Genomic DNA, 16,862 nt, shown 5'->3' with positions numbered 1-16,862 from the left:
GACCATGTCCAAAGCAAATAATTTATATAGAGCCAGCAACTTCTTGGCATATTCTCAGAGAACATGGATTCCACCAATAATTCAACTAAAAGATAGATCTGCTAGAATAGCTAAAGCACTCAACAATTTTATAATTGGGAAATGCCTCAAATGCTTTGGGTGCCCAACAAAGCTTCTTTGTAATAGATACTTTATATTGGATTGGATTTGCATCAAACTAATTACACCGAATCATGTAAACTAGTAAACATCTAATCAAGAATAATGTGAAAATTTTCAAACCAAAGAAATATTCAAAAAATTAACTTCATATGCAAGATGAAAGTATAATACAGTTTACAGATAAGTTTGTCTCCCTCTATAGACTGTTAATGCATTATTCGGTTATGTGTATAAACTAATCAAAATTCTCAATAGTTCATAAAGACGACATTCAGGATGGTCCGTAACGGTACTCATTATATCTATATATTTTCCAAAGAAAAATATGTATTATACTCTAATCTTTAGTGCTAAAGTCAACAACAAGACTCACTTGTATAAGATTCTACTGTATGATCATTTATCAAGCTACAAGTTTAATTTCCAATTAATTTTGAGATGGCGAAGCTTCTCTCCGATGGCACAATTTATGAAGCAGTGCCCCAAAACTATGTTATGCCTATGGAGAAGCGCCCAGGAAATGTTATTCCCGCGTGGGAAGCGATCCCGGTGGTGGATCTCAAAGGAGGAAATCCTAACGGAGAAGAACTTGCAACAGTTGTGGAGCAAATTATTGATGCTGGAAAAGAATTTGGTTTCCTTCAGGTGCTCATATCATATTAATTGTGCTTGTATGACCCGTAGAGGTGGTGTTGTTTGATCAAAAGCTACTCTTAAAAGTGTTTTTACGAAGAACTGTACTTTTCTCTTCAGTAGATTTGAAAGCTTCAATTTGAAGCTTTTGATTCTGGGTCTTAGATTTCTGCTGTAGCAGAAGCTGAGGATGTTTTTGATTGCCGCACAGTCAATCAGACTCGGGCCAAAGAGGCACTAAATGGGTTATTTTCTTGTCGAAGACTCTCCCAAACAACTGGATATATCCCTTACAACATTGAAAAAAACTTGATTAAATTGTGCTTGGCAACTCTAAATTTTGTACACAGATATTTTTGACGGAGCGTTTTTATAAAAGCATGCAAGTTTGTATACGAACCTGTGCAGGTTATCAACCACGGTGTGCCGGAGAACGTGATCAACGAAATGATGCGCGTTGCCGAGGAGTTCTTCGACATGCCGATAGAGGAGAAGCTTCCTTATTACTCAACCGATCTAAGCAAGCTTCCTAGGCTTCATACAAGCGCCCCTGGAAAAGAGCATGAGGAGGTTTCATATTGGAGAGATTGCCTAAAGCTTGCCTGCTACCCTACAGAAAATTTCATGCATACGTGGCCTGAAAAACCAAGAAAATTTAGGTATAAATTCTTCAACATATCAGGCAATAGTTTATAATCATGTTCATCACAAATAAGAGTTTCATCTCATGTTTTTAGGCCTGTACAGATCCTGAACACCTGTTGTTTTAAGTACAGCTATTCAAAGAAAATCCAAAATGACAGAGAAGTTTCAGATTGGACCAACTATTACCAATTCCTGCTTGTTAAGCTTAGATTCAGAGGATTTAAATCAGAAGAGTCGATTTAAATCTTGGAAGCTCATTTTGACTTCCTGCTTTAGCGTTAAGCAGTTGCTCATTTTAAAATAAATAAATAAATAAAAAGAGTACTTTTAAAAAGAAAGCAGCACAGACACTAATTGCGCTGTCGCATAGTAACACATTGTAAATGAGGCATCCGGGCATGTTGGCAGGGAGGCTCTCCTGGTATATACAATGGAGGTGAGAGGTGTAGCTTTAAAATTGTTGAAGCTCATATGCGAAGGACTAAGGCTTGACGAAGGGTACTTCGACGGCGAGCTCAGTGGGGGTGGACTTGTCACGAGCGTGAACCACTACGTGCCATGTCCAGACCCGAGTTTAACTTTGGGTGTGCCTGGACACTGTGACCCGAATCTCATCACTATTCTTCTTCAAGGAAAAGTTAATGGCTTACAAGTCTTATATAAGGAGAACTGGATTGGAGTGGAGCCTATTCCAGGTGCTTTTGTCGTGAATTTCGGGGAACAGTTAGAGGTATATTACATCAAACTTAAGATTACCTTCAGCTTTCATACTCTTGCAAACAAATTCAGAAACACTTCACAGTTGAAATCTATCCCCTTGATTTCATGTATTCAATCTCTTTATCTGCACACTATTAATTTTATAACAGTATCTCGTAAAGCATCCATCATGCATACACATAAGCTTTCAACCTCTATATCCTTATCGGCCAAACCTATTCCTAGTAAGCTGATGCAATCTTAGCTAAGAATGAATTATATGCTCTCTATTGGTTATTCAGATAATTACTAATGGAATGATGAAGAGCGCAGAGCACCGAGCAGTGACCAACAAAACAGCCTCAAGAACAACAATTGCCTCGTTCATCGCACCTACTATGGATAGCCTCATCTCTCCAGCACCGGCGTTGATCAATGAGAAGAACCCTCCACTCTACAGATCCTTCCTCTACAAAGAGTTCTTTGCATCTTTTATCACCAATATAGGCGACCAAGAGCATGTGGCGGAAGGCTTTAAGAATAAAACTAGCTAAAATTTTTGTACTACAGTACATGAAACTGCCTGTGTTTGACATGCTAGTTATCTCATTAAAAGCACTGCGAATAAGGATTTAATTCCTTAATCTTACTGGTTCTTATAACTCTAGAGAAAGAGTTATCCTTCGGTCAAAATAAATCTGAAGGAATAAAATTCGTTTGATTTAGGAAATACCTATTTGAATTTTTTTTGAGTCCGGTTGCGAGGTCTGAACAAATAGTAGGTATGAATCATAGTTCAAATATTTCTTTTCTTGATCTATGTCACCTCTCCAACTATCTCTCCACTAGGTAGGATTTTATTGGCCCAAGCCTTTATTTGTTGAGGAGAAACTGGTCCAATTCTGCTTAGCAACAGTCGGACAAGTGGGTAATGTTGGGGTGAACCAAAAAAGTTTGGGTAGAGCCGGATAACGTTGGTTACATTTCTTTATGTTATCTGTACCAGTAACCTGTTTATGGATGAGTGCTATTGGGGTAGTCGGTCTGGCTCTGAACCTACGTGCCTATGACTTCGTTTCCCAAGAAATCCGTGCAGCAGAAGATCTTGAATTTGAGACTTTGGGTTGTACCATACGAGAAACAAGGAGGTCAACCACTTCAAATATACAACATGGATTCAGGCAATGCAATGGAGTTGACCCTCACGTCGATCCGAATGAATCAGTCTTTCTACAGAGGTAAATCTTTATTCATTACCCTTGAGGATCAGTCGTGGTCTTATAGACTATACCAATATTCTGGACGAATTCGTTGCTTCATCCAAATGTGTAAAAGATCATAATCGCACTTAAAAGCCGAGCTCAATTCAAATAAGAATATTGGGTTTACTTTTTAAATTTCCTTCATTATTCGTTTTAAAACTAGAAGTATTTTAATGATCCATCTTGTTTTTTCTTTTGAAACTTTTATTAGTAAAAAGAAATTCTTTTTTCTGTTGGGCAGTAAGGGTCAGAGAAGCGCAATCACTCATTCTTAAAACCAGTATTCTTAAGACCAAAAAGTCGGGCGGAAAAAAAGGGGGAGCTCCCCGTTCCTGGTTCTCCTGTAGCTGGATTCTCCGAAGATCCGGGCAGTTTCCCTCTCGACGATGAAGCTTATTCCCCATCGTCTCACTAGCTAACCTTGACACCTATTATTTTTGGGTCACATCCAGTAGTCAGAGTTTGCGTCGATTTGGTACCGCTCTCGCAGCCAGCACCGAACTTTACCCCTAGATGTCCAAAGTTTATTTCGAAAATCTATTTTTCAATATCTTTCCTTGATTTCAGAATCAGATATTGTTTTGTTCTTCCGCCAATGCAATAGAGAACGAATGCGAGAAAAGGACTTTCATTTCCAATCTACCATTATTTAATATTTAATTTTGTGGCTTTTGGTCCCAAATCTTTGGGGTTGCTTTTTTCAATAAACGTTGGTTACATTTCTTTATGTTATTTGTACCAGTAACCGGTTTATTCGGAACTTAATATGAAAGCCATATTTCGACCCGGCCGCTTTCGGGATGCTTTTCCTTATGAAGATCCTATTTCAATAGGAACTTGATGAGTCGATCCGCCTACACGTCTTGCTTTTACTGCTACATCGGAAGTTACTCCACGTATTGCTTGACGTAAAACAGATAGTGGATTTGTTTCTATCTTTTGTTGAATCTTTTTCACGGCTCGATAGATAATTTGATAAGCCAATGATTTTTTTTCGTAGATCCGGGAATAATTTTTTGGCTGTGTGAACCAAAAGGAATGATGACTTTGAGTTGTACCAAGTCTGAAACTAAGTGGATTCATTTTTTGTCCCAAAATTTTCTATTAGTGCCTTTGAATCCAGAAGTACCAGCAGAGGCCCAAGAAACTACCCGACCTCGTACATCTGTAACAGTTATAATGGTATTGCTGAAACTCGCTTGAACATGAATAATGCCTTTTGGTATTCTACGCCTATTCTTACGTGAACCAATACGCCTTTTGGTATTCTACACCCATTCTTACGTGAACCAATACGCCCATTCCTATGTAAACCAATTCTTGGTATAGCTTTTGTCATATTTTATCATCTCATATTTATGAGTCAAAAATATACAAAAAGAAAAGATACGAATATATCCATTTCATGTAAAACAGATAGAGGAGGATTTATTCAATCACATAGTTTGGGCTCCTAGAATATGGCGCCCTTGTGCCAATCTATTTGATTGCATCAAAAGGCCCACTGAATTGGGATTTCCCTACTGGGCATGCGAATGATGCATAATTATTTCCATATCGGAGGAGTAGCTGCTGATCTACCTTATGGATGGATAGATAAATGTTTGGATTTCTGCGATTATTCTTTAACAGGAGTTGTTGAATATCAAAAACTTATTACATGGAATCCCATTTTTTGGAACAAGTGGAAGGGGTGGGCATTATTGTTGGAGAAGAAGCTGTAAATTGGGGTTTATCAGGACCGATGTTACNAGATCGAAAATTTTTTATGTTCAAAACTGGAATTTATAGATCCAATGTCACATTCAGTAAAAATTTATGATACATGTATAGGGTGTACTCAATGTGTACGAGCTTGCCCCACAGATGTATTGGAAATGATACCTTGGGACGGATGTAAAGCCAAGCAAATAGCTTCCGCGCCAAGAACCGAGGACTGTGTAGGTTGTAAGAGATGTGAATCCGCCTGCCCAACAGATTTTTTGAGTGTCCGTGTTTATTTAGGGCCTGAAACAACTCGCAGCATGGCTCTATCTTATTGATACGTTACAAAAAACTCCACTTGAATCATTTGTGATTCCTCTTTACCGACAAAAGCCCGTGCTCAACAAAATATATTATTTTGAGGACGGGCTTTTCGGCACTTATAACCATTTTGTTGTTCATAACAATTGGTTCCTTTTATTGAGCACTAATCGAGAAGATAAAACCAAGTACCAACCGTTCTTCAATTTTCTTTTTCCCTCATAGAGGGAATAAGATGTTTAGGTGGTATACTTTATGTATATGCTTGTTAGAACTCCTTCTAACGACTTATGCATTCGGTTATCATTTCCAATTGGATGATCCATTAATGCAATTGAAGGAAGATTCTAAATGGATAGATGTTTTTGATTTCCACTGGAGACTAGGAATCGATGGACTTTCCATAGGACCCATTTTACTGACAGGATTTATCACTACTTTAGCAACTTTAGCAGCTTGGCCAGTTACTCGAAATTCACGGTTGTCAAACAGTTAGATATGGAACAAGAAATCTTTCCCTATGTATAAAAAGATAGTGAATTTTGTTTTCTCATGTGATTGCATGGGCCTACTTTTAACAACATTTTAATGGCAAACTCTTATCAAGAAGCAAGAACATTAAACGGAGGATAGCTTACAATTTAAATCGCCGGATGCAAAATTGAAACTAGACTACTACATAGAGGAGACAAGGTAAAGATCAATACTCCAAACTATATTCACAAACAATTTCAAAAATCAATCTTCAACATGGTATTATTCTTGATCCAAAAATCAATCATATATCAGGCTATGCAAGACTATAGAAACATAGTCTTAGGTGAAAGACAAGTGTGTTGAATTCTCTTTCAATCCATCGGATAGATTTAGACTAGCACGAAAATCTACGCATCTCCAATTGTAACCTTAAGTTTACCTCCGGCATCATTGATGCATCATCTTGGGAGGATCAGTGTCACTTCCCTCACGCTGAGTCACTGAATCTTCCTCTGGAACTGCACCAGACAGAGATGCAAAGGCCTTTTTCTTAAGCTTATCATAGAGTCGATTAGCTTCTTTTAGCTCATCTCTTGCACTCGGGCCATGGTTTCCCCATGCATCGATGACTCGTTTTTGGAACTCCAAAGCAAGGGCATAGCTGCACTTAGAAAGGCACCACATTAATCACCATACAAATATTGCCCCAAAAGGAAAGGTTAGACTGTTTGCTCTCGTAGAAGTATTGGCTGAAACTATTGAACAAGTTTAAAATGTTAAACTGATAGTCTCCAACAGATGAAAGAAGAAAAGCCAACACCTGTTGACAATATTAGCTACAACGAAATGAAAAACTAAAAAAAGAGAAAATTAGAAAATAATTATCATGAAAATAAGCAACCTTGAGCATTTGACTTAAAAAGATGTTTTGGCATATAAAGTCCGGCATAAGAAAGTAATCTATATATGAGGAGATGCACATGACATGTGGGGACAACTTCAGATCTACGATCTTTCTTATGAACTATAACTCTACATATACATTTTCTACGCTTTATTTTTCACGACTCAAATTTTTGCACCAGTGGTAAAATGAGTTCAAGACTTCAGACCATATTGTAAAAGAAGCTGAATGCTGACCAAAGTTAATTTGACCTAATCATCAAGCTTAAGTTGGTTGGCTTATTTTTTCGCCTCGAAAATATCACACTACAAAGACCCAACCAGACATTTTGTGTCATTCATTGCAAATCTTCCCAGAGTTACTGGTCCAATTCCATTTCCTCAGGAAAAAAAAAAAAATCACACTAAATCAGAACTTTGAGTTTAAAATGATAATCAATCAGTACCTTCCCATTGCAGCGTAAGCATTCGCGAGGCTCTGACAAGCCTCAATCGAATCTGTGTGATGCGGGCCCAAGGAGACATCCATGATCTCCTTTGCGAGAGCAAACATCTGCGCAGCCGATTGAGGCCGGTCCATCTCCATATAAGCTGCGCCCAGGTTGTTATATACATAGCCCACCCCAAAGTGCTTTGGCCCAAAGCTCTCCTTCATTCTCTCAGCAGCACTTTCTAAATAAGGTACAGCTTCTGCCACCTTCCCTGTCAAGAGAAGTAGCCACCCTATCCTCGCCGCCACATTCCCTTCCATGTGTTGCTCTTGCGGGAGCCTCTCAAGCATAAAAAGACTCTTCTTTAAGAGTGATATAGCTGTATCAAACTCATTCACAGCCTCATACAAAGATGATATCTCAACGTAAGCTTCGGAAACCCTGGCGGGGGAGATTAATTCTTTCTTTTCGAGAATTCCACATGCAATTTTTAAACACCTCTTTGAATCCTCAACCTTCTCTTGGTTAGACAAGGCTTTCGCCATCGAAATGAACACTAAAGCTCTCGTCTCACTCTCCTTCTCAGATTGTTCGGCCACCCGCTTCAGAGTGTTAACGGCCTCTTCATACTTCCCCAAAGCAATCTTTATGTTGGCGGCGTCAATTTCCGCGTGTAAAAGATCCGAATCCATTCCCCAATTCTTCAATACTTTCTGCGAGAGCTCGTTCTGCTCTAATGCCTTCTCGTGCTCCTCTAAACCAGTATAAATAACCCCGAGAAGCCTCCTATCATGGGCCACCTCCACCGAATTGAGCCCTAACTGTGCCTTATGAATCTCTAAAGCCTTCAAACAAAGTGGCAAAGCCTCTTTGAAATTCAAAACCGCAGCATACGCCTCGGCCAAATCCCGATATCCGACACCCAATTCGCGACTATTGGGGTCCAAAATCGATTCTTTGAGCTCCAAACACCTCCTGAGGTTAGTTAGGGCTTCTTCTCTCCGTCCCATCGCGGTCTTCGTGTTGGCAAGCTGGAGCTGAACCGCATGGCTCACCGGGCGGACATCAAAATCACCGGAACCCTCGTTTTCTAAGGTAGTAAGAATCCGATTGGCCCGGTTAAGGAACCCCAGGCTATCATTGAACCGCTTCAGCTCGAAACAGGCCGAACCGACCAGGTGAAGCGCCATGGCCACCGAAACGGAGCTTTCGCCGCCGGAATCGAGGATACGGAGGGCTCTGAGGCCGAAATTGAGGACCTTTTCGTGGTCTGGTGAGCCGGTCGCATCGAGATGTTGCCCTACCTTCAAGCACGCGAGGCCGAGCTTCTTGTCGCTGGGGTCGAGAGCGGACTCTAGGGCTTCAAAGGCGCCGAAGATCTCCTCCGTGTTGGTCGCGGATTCGAAGGCCTCCTCAAGGTCGGATTTTTCCTGGAGCTTCCGCTGCCGAGGGGAGAGGGGAGGGGCGTTTTGGGAACACGTTTGGAGGGCGCGAGGCGAGGGGTGGAGGAAACGGGGGTTTACGAGGGGAAAGGAGAGGGTTTTGGCGGAGGAGGAGAGAGGGGAATGGGGAGGGGGAATGGAGGAGGAGAGGAGAGGTTTGGGGAGGCTTCGGAGAAAGGGTTTGGATTTGAGAAGGGTGGAGAGGAGGAGGCGACGAGAAGAAGCTCCTATCATGGCGATGGGGAGGTGGGAGGTGGGAGGTAGAGGAGAGGGATACTTGGGATTAGGGTTTGGTTTGGCTAAAACCCTAGCGGGAGATGCTTGGGTACATTTTCGGGGAGAAAGTAGGAGGGAGGAGTAGCGGTTTCGCCGTCAAAAGCCGTTGGCGCCATCATAAGGGAAATTAACGGGCGTTAGCACACTAAGGCCCTGTTTGGATGAGCAGTAAATAAATTCCATGGAGTTTAAATACCGTAGTTTTGGTTCAAATGAAATTGAGTATCCTGTAACTCCAAAAAAATTCCACGGGTTTATTTTAAAAGCTGTTTGGATACACATTATATAATTCTATAGGATTTCTGATAATCTTTAAAAATTATCCTTGGGAGTTTAAACTTAAATTATTAACTATTAAATAACTTTAAAATCTAAAAATTTAAAATAAAAGTTTAAAATTTAAATTTAAATTATTAACTATGAATACAAATATGAACAAAATAATTACAAAAGGAATAAATTGAACACAAACTGAAGCTTCTACAGGGCTAAACATATTGACCATCTAGCTTACATTGAACACAAATTGACCATCTAGCTTCTACAGGGCTTACATCTTGAACACAAATTGAACACAAATTGACCATCTAGCTTACATTGAACACAAAAATTCTCTATAAATTCTCTAATTATATCTTTGTATTGGCTATTTTTTCTTTCGGAGTAGAAAACACACTTTCCGTTTTGCAATTCTTATCTCAGATGCAATTAAATTGCTAAATGGAATTACCGGTTACCTAAGTTATTCACATAAAAGATATTGCAAAAATGTTCTACTGGAGCAATATTTTCTACTAAATTATACTAAACACATATGACAACAATCTAAATTAAAAACATAGAGCAGTTCTTAGATCCGAATCAAAAACTTGCTGATCCGAAGATTCCACAGAAATCAAATTAAAGTTTGGTTTCTTAGCTTTCTAGAATGGAAGCTATTGGAAAGAAAAAAAAAACCAAAAAAAAAAAAAATCTGATGATTCCTTCAAAATGGAATCTATTGGGAAAACAAAAAATTTGACGACTCCTTCTTTGCCTGTTGGAGGAGGAAAGTGGGGTGGCGCCTCTCTGGCCATCGCAAGGCGAGGGACGATGGGGGACGGGTCATGAGGGTATGGCGTCGGTGAGAAAAGACTGAGGCAAGAACTCAATGGCGGCCGAGGTGACTGCGGTAGCGACGGCGGCTGCGGCGACTGGGGCGAGAGGGGCGAGAGGGGTGAGGGGCGAGAGGGGCGAGGGGCGGTGGCCGAGATCCACGAGAGGGGCGAGGGGCGAGGGACGAGAAGGGCCAGAGGGGCAGCGGCGGTGGCCGCCACGGCGGCGGCGGCGGCGACGGCGGTTGAGGTGAGAGCGGCAGCAGCGAAGGGAGAAAACTGTGGAGAGGGCAACGGAAGGAAGAGAGACGCCCGAGAGGAGTCGAGCGAGCTGGGATGCGGTCCGAAAAAAATGGCGTAACTTTTTTTCCAGAGAAAATATTGGATTTTAGTTTTACCCTGTTTTTTAGGGTATAGTTTAACTATACCCTATTTTGTTGGGATGTTTTTGAAGCATCCAAACACCTCTTAGGATATTTTTCCTATACCCATGGCATAATTATACTTTACTCCAAAAAAATAACCATCCAAACAGGGCCTAACTATAGGCATATATTAGTTTTGAATTTTTGATTGATGCTGCTGAATAAATTTATTAAATTAAATTTTTAATAACTTAATAAATTTAATTAAATTTAGCACAATATAATATTCATTAATTTGACTTATAATAAAATTAGAGCTGCCATTAGAAATGGACGAAAGTAATTATAATAATAAAACTAAACGAATAGAAGCTAATGAGAACTTAATTACAATCAATAATAATGTTGATCATTTATTTATTTATTTATTTATTCACAACCTCCCCCGCCTCCCCACCGACCCGGCCTAGGACCCCGACCAGGGCCGGGCCGGGTACAGCCACCCCCCTAGCGGCTCCAAATCCCAAATGCTGCGCCTAAAACCCACCCCCTCCGGCTCCTTCCACCTCGAGGAGAGGTAGCGCTTCTGGGGGCCCTGCTAGAGCGAGCGGCTCTCGCCGCGGCGGCGGCCCCTGCTGCTGCGGCTGCGGCCCCCCTAGCTCTAGCCCCAGCACGAGGGGGCGGTGCTCTACCTCTGCAAGGCGGAGACGAAGAGGGTCTTCGAAGATGCCGAGGACACTCTACGCGAAAATTTACAGCCTCACTTCACTAAGGAAAAATACGGGTTTAAATTTTTCTAATATAATATATATAAAAAAAATTTTTTTAAATAAGAAAAACATCTCACTTTTAAGCACACTGTGCAATACAAAAAAAAAAAAAAAAACCCCTATTCTATGCAGCAATACATAAAAGAACCGATAAAATCAAAACACACAACATTGAACATTCTCCACATAAGAATTAAAGAATTATACAATGNCCCCGGCGTCGGCGTCGTCGTCCCCGGCGGCGGCGCCGCTCTCGGCGAGCGAGATCGTCCCGGGGGTCTTCGCGATGGAGAGGAGCTCCACCTTCCTCGGCCTCCCCCACCCAAAATCCGCGTCGTAAACCCTAAACCTCGGCGATCCCCCCACCGACATGGGCCGGGCCGGGACCAGCCCCAGGATCCGGCCCAGCCACCCCTCCGCCCCCTCCAACACCCCGCCCCTCTCCAGGCCCTTTATCGCCTCCCCGATCGCCAGCGCCGCCTCCGACACGCCGCCCGCCTCCTCCAGAAGCGCTTCCGTCGCCGCCTCCACGAAGCACGGGCGCAGGCAGTTGCCGAAGTACTCGGCCGGGATCGGCGGGCTCAGGCGGGCCCTGCACTCCACGGAGAAGAGCAAGTGGGCCCTCTCCTCCTGGGCCGCGTGCCCTTCCTGGGCCCTCAGCAGGCACACCCACGCGAAGGCGCACGCCACCACGAACGACGAGCAGTGCACCGCGGCCCCGCTCTCCCGGGCCTTCGCCACCAGGCCCCTCTTCAGCTGCTCGATTTGGGCCCGGCCCAGACAGAACGACCCGAGGACCGCGTTGGGCCGGGCCGGTTCGGGCTCCGGCGGAGGCGGGCCGTGGGCCGCGAGTCGGGTGAGCTCGGCGAGGGTCTTGGCGCGCAGGCCCGCGGGATCGGGGATCGCCCCGCGGTCGAAGGAGGGGGGCGGCGGGAACGGGAGCGGGAGCGGGAGCCCGACCGCGCCGCCGAGCTTGCACGCGGCGGCCCAGGATTTGACGAAGTGGAGGAAGCTCGAGTCGTCGCACGCCGCGTGGTGGATGGCGATCCCGAGGGCGACGCCGCGGCGGGGGAACACGGTGACCTGCACGGCGGTGAGCGGGATCGAGCCGTCGCCGGGTCGGGGCAGTGGGGGGATCAGCGCGTGGAGATTCGCGAAGTCGCGGGGGCCGGGGCTGGAGAGCGCGTCGAAGTCGTCGGAGCTCTCGGCGACGGTGAGGGGGACGGAGTCGTCGGAGGAGGAGAAGGCGAAGGCGAAGTCGACGTCGTCGGCGGTGGCGCCGGCGGGGCGGACGCGGCCGAGGAGAGGGGGGAAGCGGAGGAGGGCGAGGGAGAGGGAGGAGGCGAGTTGGGGGAGGAGGTGGGCGACGAAGTGGGAGGTGGAGTGGGGGAGGGCGTAGAAGAAGAGGCGCTCGATGGGCCCGGTGAAGAGCCACGCCGCGTCGAAGAAGGTGAGGGGGAGGGAGGCGGCGGCGGAGGACGCCGGAGGGGAGATGGAGATGCGGCGGAGGATTCGGATTGGGGGCGGCGGAGACGCCATGGATGGGAGAGAGGAGAGGGAGAGGGAGAGGGAGAGGGAGAGATCTCTCCCTCTCTCTCCACGCCACGGAGAAATTAGCAACTAACAAGACGATGGATCTACCTAACGCACTAATTTCTTGAATAATGTCAGCATTCAAAATGTGACTGGAGGCCCCTCAACTGTAGCTCGTTTTGTAATCAGTGTTTGTAATTTATCATTATTCTTTTCTATTTACCATCTCCTTAAAATGATTACATCATTTTACCTTATTAAGTTCAAAGCTATCTCTGACTCCATTACACCAATGAAAAAGCACAATTACAAATATTTTGTTTATTTTCAGAAGCAATTAATGTTTTAATTAAAAATAGATGAGTATATTTCTATATATTTTCGTTTCAACTTTTTTTTTTTTACAGTATTTGACGATCTTTACTACTGATCAAATTCTTATTACCGCTATTAGTTATAAATTCTTAATTCTTCAATTCTACTTGTTAAAAATAATTTATATTTAATACAGTTACTGATTGTTTTACTAAATTGTTTATTTGTAAATTATTTATTAATACTAAATTTTGATTAGTGGCGAGGAGAGGTAGTAGTTGGGTACCATATTTTCAGTAGTTTCCAAGTCTCAGATTATTTGGTGGAATCGGTCTATCAAATTGACTGTAGACTAGTTCCATCAAATTTTTTGTCTTTTTGTTCTGGGTAATTGGAAGAATACGCACCGCAACTTTGTCGATGACTTATAACTTAATGGATTTTATTAGTTAGTAAGTGCTATATTTTGAAAGATCCATTTAAAGCATTTCTCTGTTACAGCATATATATAGTATTGGATCTCATTCAACACAATAGGATAAGGCCCACCAAGTCCAAATAAAGTCAACACAATAGGATAAGGCCCACCAAGTCCAAATAAAGTGATTGGATCGTGGCCCGCTAATTAAGACCCATCATTATTTGAATCTTGTTTTTGGGCTAAAAGGGATCACTTGAACATTTTGTGGCAATTGATAGGCTAATTTGGCGCCGCTTTTGTTTCTACGGTGTGTGTGTGTGTGTATATATATACATATAAAATATAATATCGAAATGTAATATCGAGCCCTAGAGAAAAACAATTCTAAGTTCGATCTTGTGCCTTTTGCTGTAGGACTGCACCTTACAGTAGCGACCAACAAGCCCTAACCAAATTCATATTTAAGCTAAATGCAGTGGTACATCCTATTAGAATGTTCTTCTTAAATGTATTCTTTTCTACCGTTATCTTTCAATCTGCACAAATGTTAAAAGCATCGTAAAATGCTACACAATCTACAATAGGAACAATATTACAGGATCTAGCTAGTTCAAAAGTACTTAACATAGTTGGTATGAATATTTTCGTTGATACGAGTAAATGTTTGTAAAAAAATATATGGGAGAAATATATTGGATGCCACCACATCCATGCATGTGCCTTGTTCAAGTCCTACAATTAATTTTAGTATATATATCATAATTCATTGTATAATATAATATATCTACCGAAGAGACAAAGCTCTTCTTTTCTTTCCTCCTACGTGTTTCGTACACCGCACGCGTAATCAAAATGCATAAACAAAATAATTAATGAACCATTTAATTTTTTTATTTATGTATACACCATCACCCCACGAGTCAAGGACCTATATATATGAGCTATGCAAATAGTCATCTATATATATATATATAGAGAGAGAGAGAGAGAGAGAGAGTCCTAGAGTGGGGCAGATATATTATAGGTAGCACGAAGGTTTCCGTGCTACCAAGTTATTTTTAATAATGCGACTTTCAAATGGATAATCGGTTTCGTTAGACTTGATTTACACTATTAAAAGACTTGAATTTAAAATTAAAAATAATAATTTTACTCTAAATATATCAAAGAATTTTTTATAAATATTTTATCAGATTTGAATTGTTTTATACCGTTAAATTCACAAACGCATCACATCAACCATTAAAATTATCAATTTTGAGACCTTTGGATCATGATTAGCTAAATAATATCGAAAAATTATGAAATTTAATTTTCAAATACTTTCAATAATATAGATCAAGTCTAACGGAGCTGGTCGTCAATTTGGAAGCTACGTTATTGAAAAAATTTAATAGCACGGAGACTTCTCTGCTATCGATAGTATACCAGCCTAGCGCTCTTTCACTCTCTCTCTCTGTCTCTCTCTCTATATATATACATATAGCTTCTCCAACTAATCTCCGCATATGTAGCTACTTGAATTCTAAGGATCTAGTGGCTTCTTACTAAAGTGCTTCTGCAAACTCCAAGCCATCACAATCACCTCCACTTGAAGAACTATATATGCATGCATTTTTGTAACCAACATTTCTAATTTGAATATAAGTAAGGGTCCTAGCCTTAGAAAATCTGCCTCAGTACGAGACAAATACATCCACATCCACATCTAATTAATTAATCCAAATTTAAGGACCTATTTCTCACGTAAAATGAAATAAAAATAATTTAGTAAGCCACCTAAAATACCTTGCATGGCACCGAAAGCGAGGTGATCGTGTTATGTCCCGTGGTCGTGAAGCAGCGTCGACTGTGCGACCGTCTCTGCTCCCGGAGTGGTTTGGCAATCGCTCTCGAGTCCCATGTAGGTCGAGGAGAAACTACGATCCTACATAGTTTACTTGTCGATCGAGCACATGCTATGAGTTAAAATATCAAATGATTTGAACCAAATGAATCAAGTTCCATCTTAGATTACATTACACATAAACTAAATTTTTTTAACAGAGACTAATTTTTCCGCGCAGAAATTAACTAAGCTGAGAGAGCCCACATATGTATCACGTGAACATGCATGAGGGTTCGAATCATATGCATGCACGCACGTGCATTTGGACTCGCACGTGACTTGTCCGTCGCGTTGCTTGGTCTTCGAAAGATTTGTAGCTTGTATGAATAAAGTTTGATGGATGCATGATTAATTATATTATTATATATTATAGGTAATTATACTATTATTAAACATATAGTTGTTTGATTATATACTTATATATATTATTATTTGTATAGTTGTTTTACACGTCATTATATATGCTACCACCTCCCTCTATATTTGTTCTCACATAATGCCAAATTTGACCACCAACCGCGAACGGCCTTGTAATTAATTAATTACACGTACGACGCAATATCCGATTATTCTTAATTAATATTTGTGGAATATGAATAATTAAGATACTGTTGCCTCACAAATTTAGAGTAATTTTGTGTTTCACAAAGCATAAAAATAAAAACTTCGGAGTTTAAATCTCATGGTGCTCCTAACCTTATTTAATCTCTTCCTGCTTTAATTAGAGTTTGTGTTTAAACCTATCAAAAAGTATTTAAGTTTAGATGCCAGAAAAAGTATCGGCATTAAGCATACTACAAATAGATATAAATATGTGCAAGTGCACATATAATTGATCAAACTCTTCAAAGTTGAGCTTAATTCCTTGAAGTTACTAATGCACCAAACTAATAAATGATTAGTAAGATACCACTTAGATATCTTTAACTTTAGATTGGTATAATTATGTACCAAAGAAGTGAGAGAGTATGTGAATCCCTAGGTCTAGTACTCTAGAAGAGTGTTACATATATCTTAAGCATACTTTAGGTAAATTAATTTGCATGAGTTGTATATATTTATATATATATATATATAGTCTAGCGCGCTATGGTGCTTGTAAAAGCACCAAGCACTTAGTGTTTGTAAATTTTTTACCCTTAGATCTATCCTTTTAATCATTTTCATCCATTAAATCATACTATTCAACCAACCACCTATTATATGCTTTTCGAACAATAGTAGCTTTATAAATTTCTCCATGATCAATATCATGGAAAAATGCATGTTGTTTTTTAATTGGTACAAGTGAGATCAAATCAAGAAGTAGAAGTAAAAAAAAGCATGTTTTCATGGTGGCAGGCAAATAAATAGGCCAAACAGCTGGTGAGCAATAGCAATGAGCATTTTTCACCTTTTCTAATTTTTAAAATATGTTTTTAGGTAAAGTATACTCCAAAATGAACAAGCAAATTAAGTTACTATTGATTAATGATATTTTGGTTTATGGTCTTTGTATCAATAGTGTGATACTGCAATGCT

General features: G+C 41.2%; 3 protein-coding genes across 5 annotated transcripts; 1 reads left to right on the top strand and 2 right to left on the bottom strand.

The window, feature by feature from the left end:
* Positions 309-3,536, top strand: LOC109727163 (2'-deoxymugineic-acid 2'-dioxygenase-like). 2 transcript variants are annotated; one of them, XM_020257102.1, is made up of 5 exons: positions 329-451; positions 610-807; positions 1,204-1,454; positions 1,849-2,170; positions 2,442-3,536. In XM_020257102.1, exons 2-5 carry the CDS (start codon positions 658-660, stop codon positions 2,691-2,693), a joined length of 975 nt encoding a protein of 324 aa, XP_020112691.1. In that variant the 5' UTR covers positions 329-451; positions 610-657; the 3' UTR covers positions 2,694-3,536. The 2 variants fall into 2 exon arrangements, with proteins under 2 accessions (XP_020112689.1, XP_020112691.1); XM_020257100.1 differs by having other exon boundaries at positions 309-807.
* Positions 1,017-8,975, bottom strand: LOC109727162 (protein KINESIN LIGHT CHAIN-RELATED 1). 2 transcript variants are annotated; one of them, XM_020257098.1, is made up of 3 exons: positions 7,253-8,975; positions 6,343-6,564; positions 1,017-1,432 (listed from the first exon to the last, which is right to left on the bottom strand). In XM_020257098.1, exons 1-2 carry the CDS (start codon positions 8,911-8,913, stop codon positions 6,351-6,353), a joined length of 1,875 nt encoding a protein of 624 aa, XP_020112687.1. In that variant the 5' UTR covers positions 8,914-8,975; the 3' UTR covers positions 1,017-1,432; positions 6,343-6,350. The 2 variants fall into 2 exon arrangements, with proteins under 2 accessions (XP_020112687.1, XP_020112688.1); XM_020257099.1 differs by having other exon boundaries at positions 1,017-1,345.
* LOC109727140 (anthocyanin 5-aromatic acyltransferase-like) lies at positions 10,951-12,734 on the bottom strand. The gene is made up of 2 exons (XM_020257040.1): positions 11,392-12,734; positions 10,951-11,154 (listed from the first exon to the last, which is right to left on the bottom strand). The coding sequence occupies exons 1-2, from the start codon at positions 12,721-12,723 to the stop codon at positions 10,951-10,953; spliced, it is 1,536 nt and encodes a 511-aa protein (XP_020112629.1). The 5' UTR covers positions 12,724-12,734.

The sequence above is a fragment of the Ananas comosus genome, linkage group 22 (assembly GCF_001540865.1).
Source record: "Ananas comosus cultivar F153 linkage group 22, ASM154086v1, whole genome shotgun sequence".
NCBI lineage: Eukaryota > Viridiplantae > Streptophyta > Magnoliopsida > Poales > Bromeliaceae > Ananas > Ananas comosus.
Note: the sequence above shows the minus strand (reverse complement) of the source record. Positions and strands in the feature narration are given on the sequence as shown.

What these genes read in the sequence shown, in the direction of transcription:
- LOC109727163 (XM_020257100.1), top strand. Translation starts at nt 601, where the DNA reads ATGGCGAAGCTTCTCTCCGATGGCACAATTTATGAAGCAGTGCCCCAA. An exon ending in AAGAATTTGGTTTCCTTCAG is followed by an intron (nt 808 to 1,203) that starts GTGCTCATATCA and finishes GAACCTGTGCAG; the next exon opens with GTTATCAACCACGGTGTGCC. An exon ending in ATTTCGGGGAACAGTTAGAG is followed by an intron (nt 2,171 to 2,441) that starts GTATATTACATC and finishes TTGGTTATTCAG; the next exon opens with ATAATTACTAATGGAATGAT.
- LOC109727162 (XM_020257098.1), bottom strand. Translation starts at nt 8,913, where the DNA reads ATGATAGGAGCTTCTTCTCGTCGCCTCCTCCTCTCCACCCTTCTCAAA. An exon ending in GCTTACGCTGCAATGGGAAG is followed by an intron (nt 6,565 to 7,252) that starts GTACTGATTGAT and finishes TTCTAAGTGCAG; the next exon opens with CTATGCCCTTGCTTTGGAGT.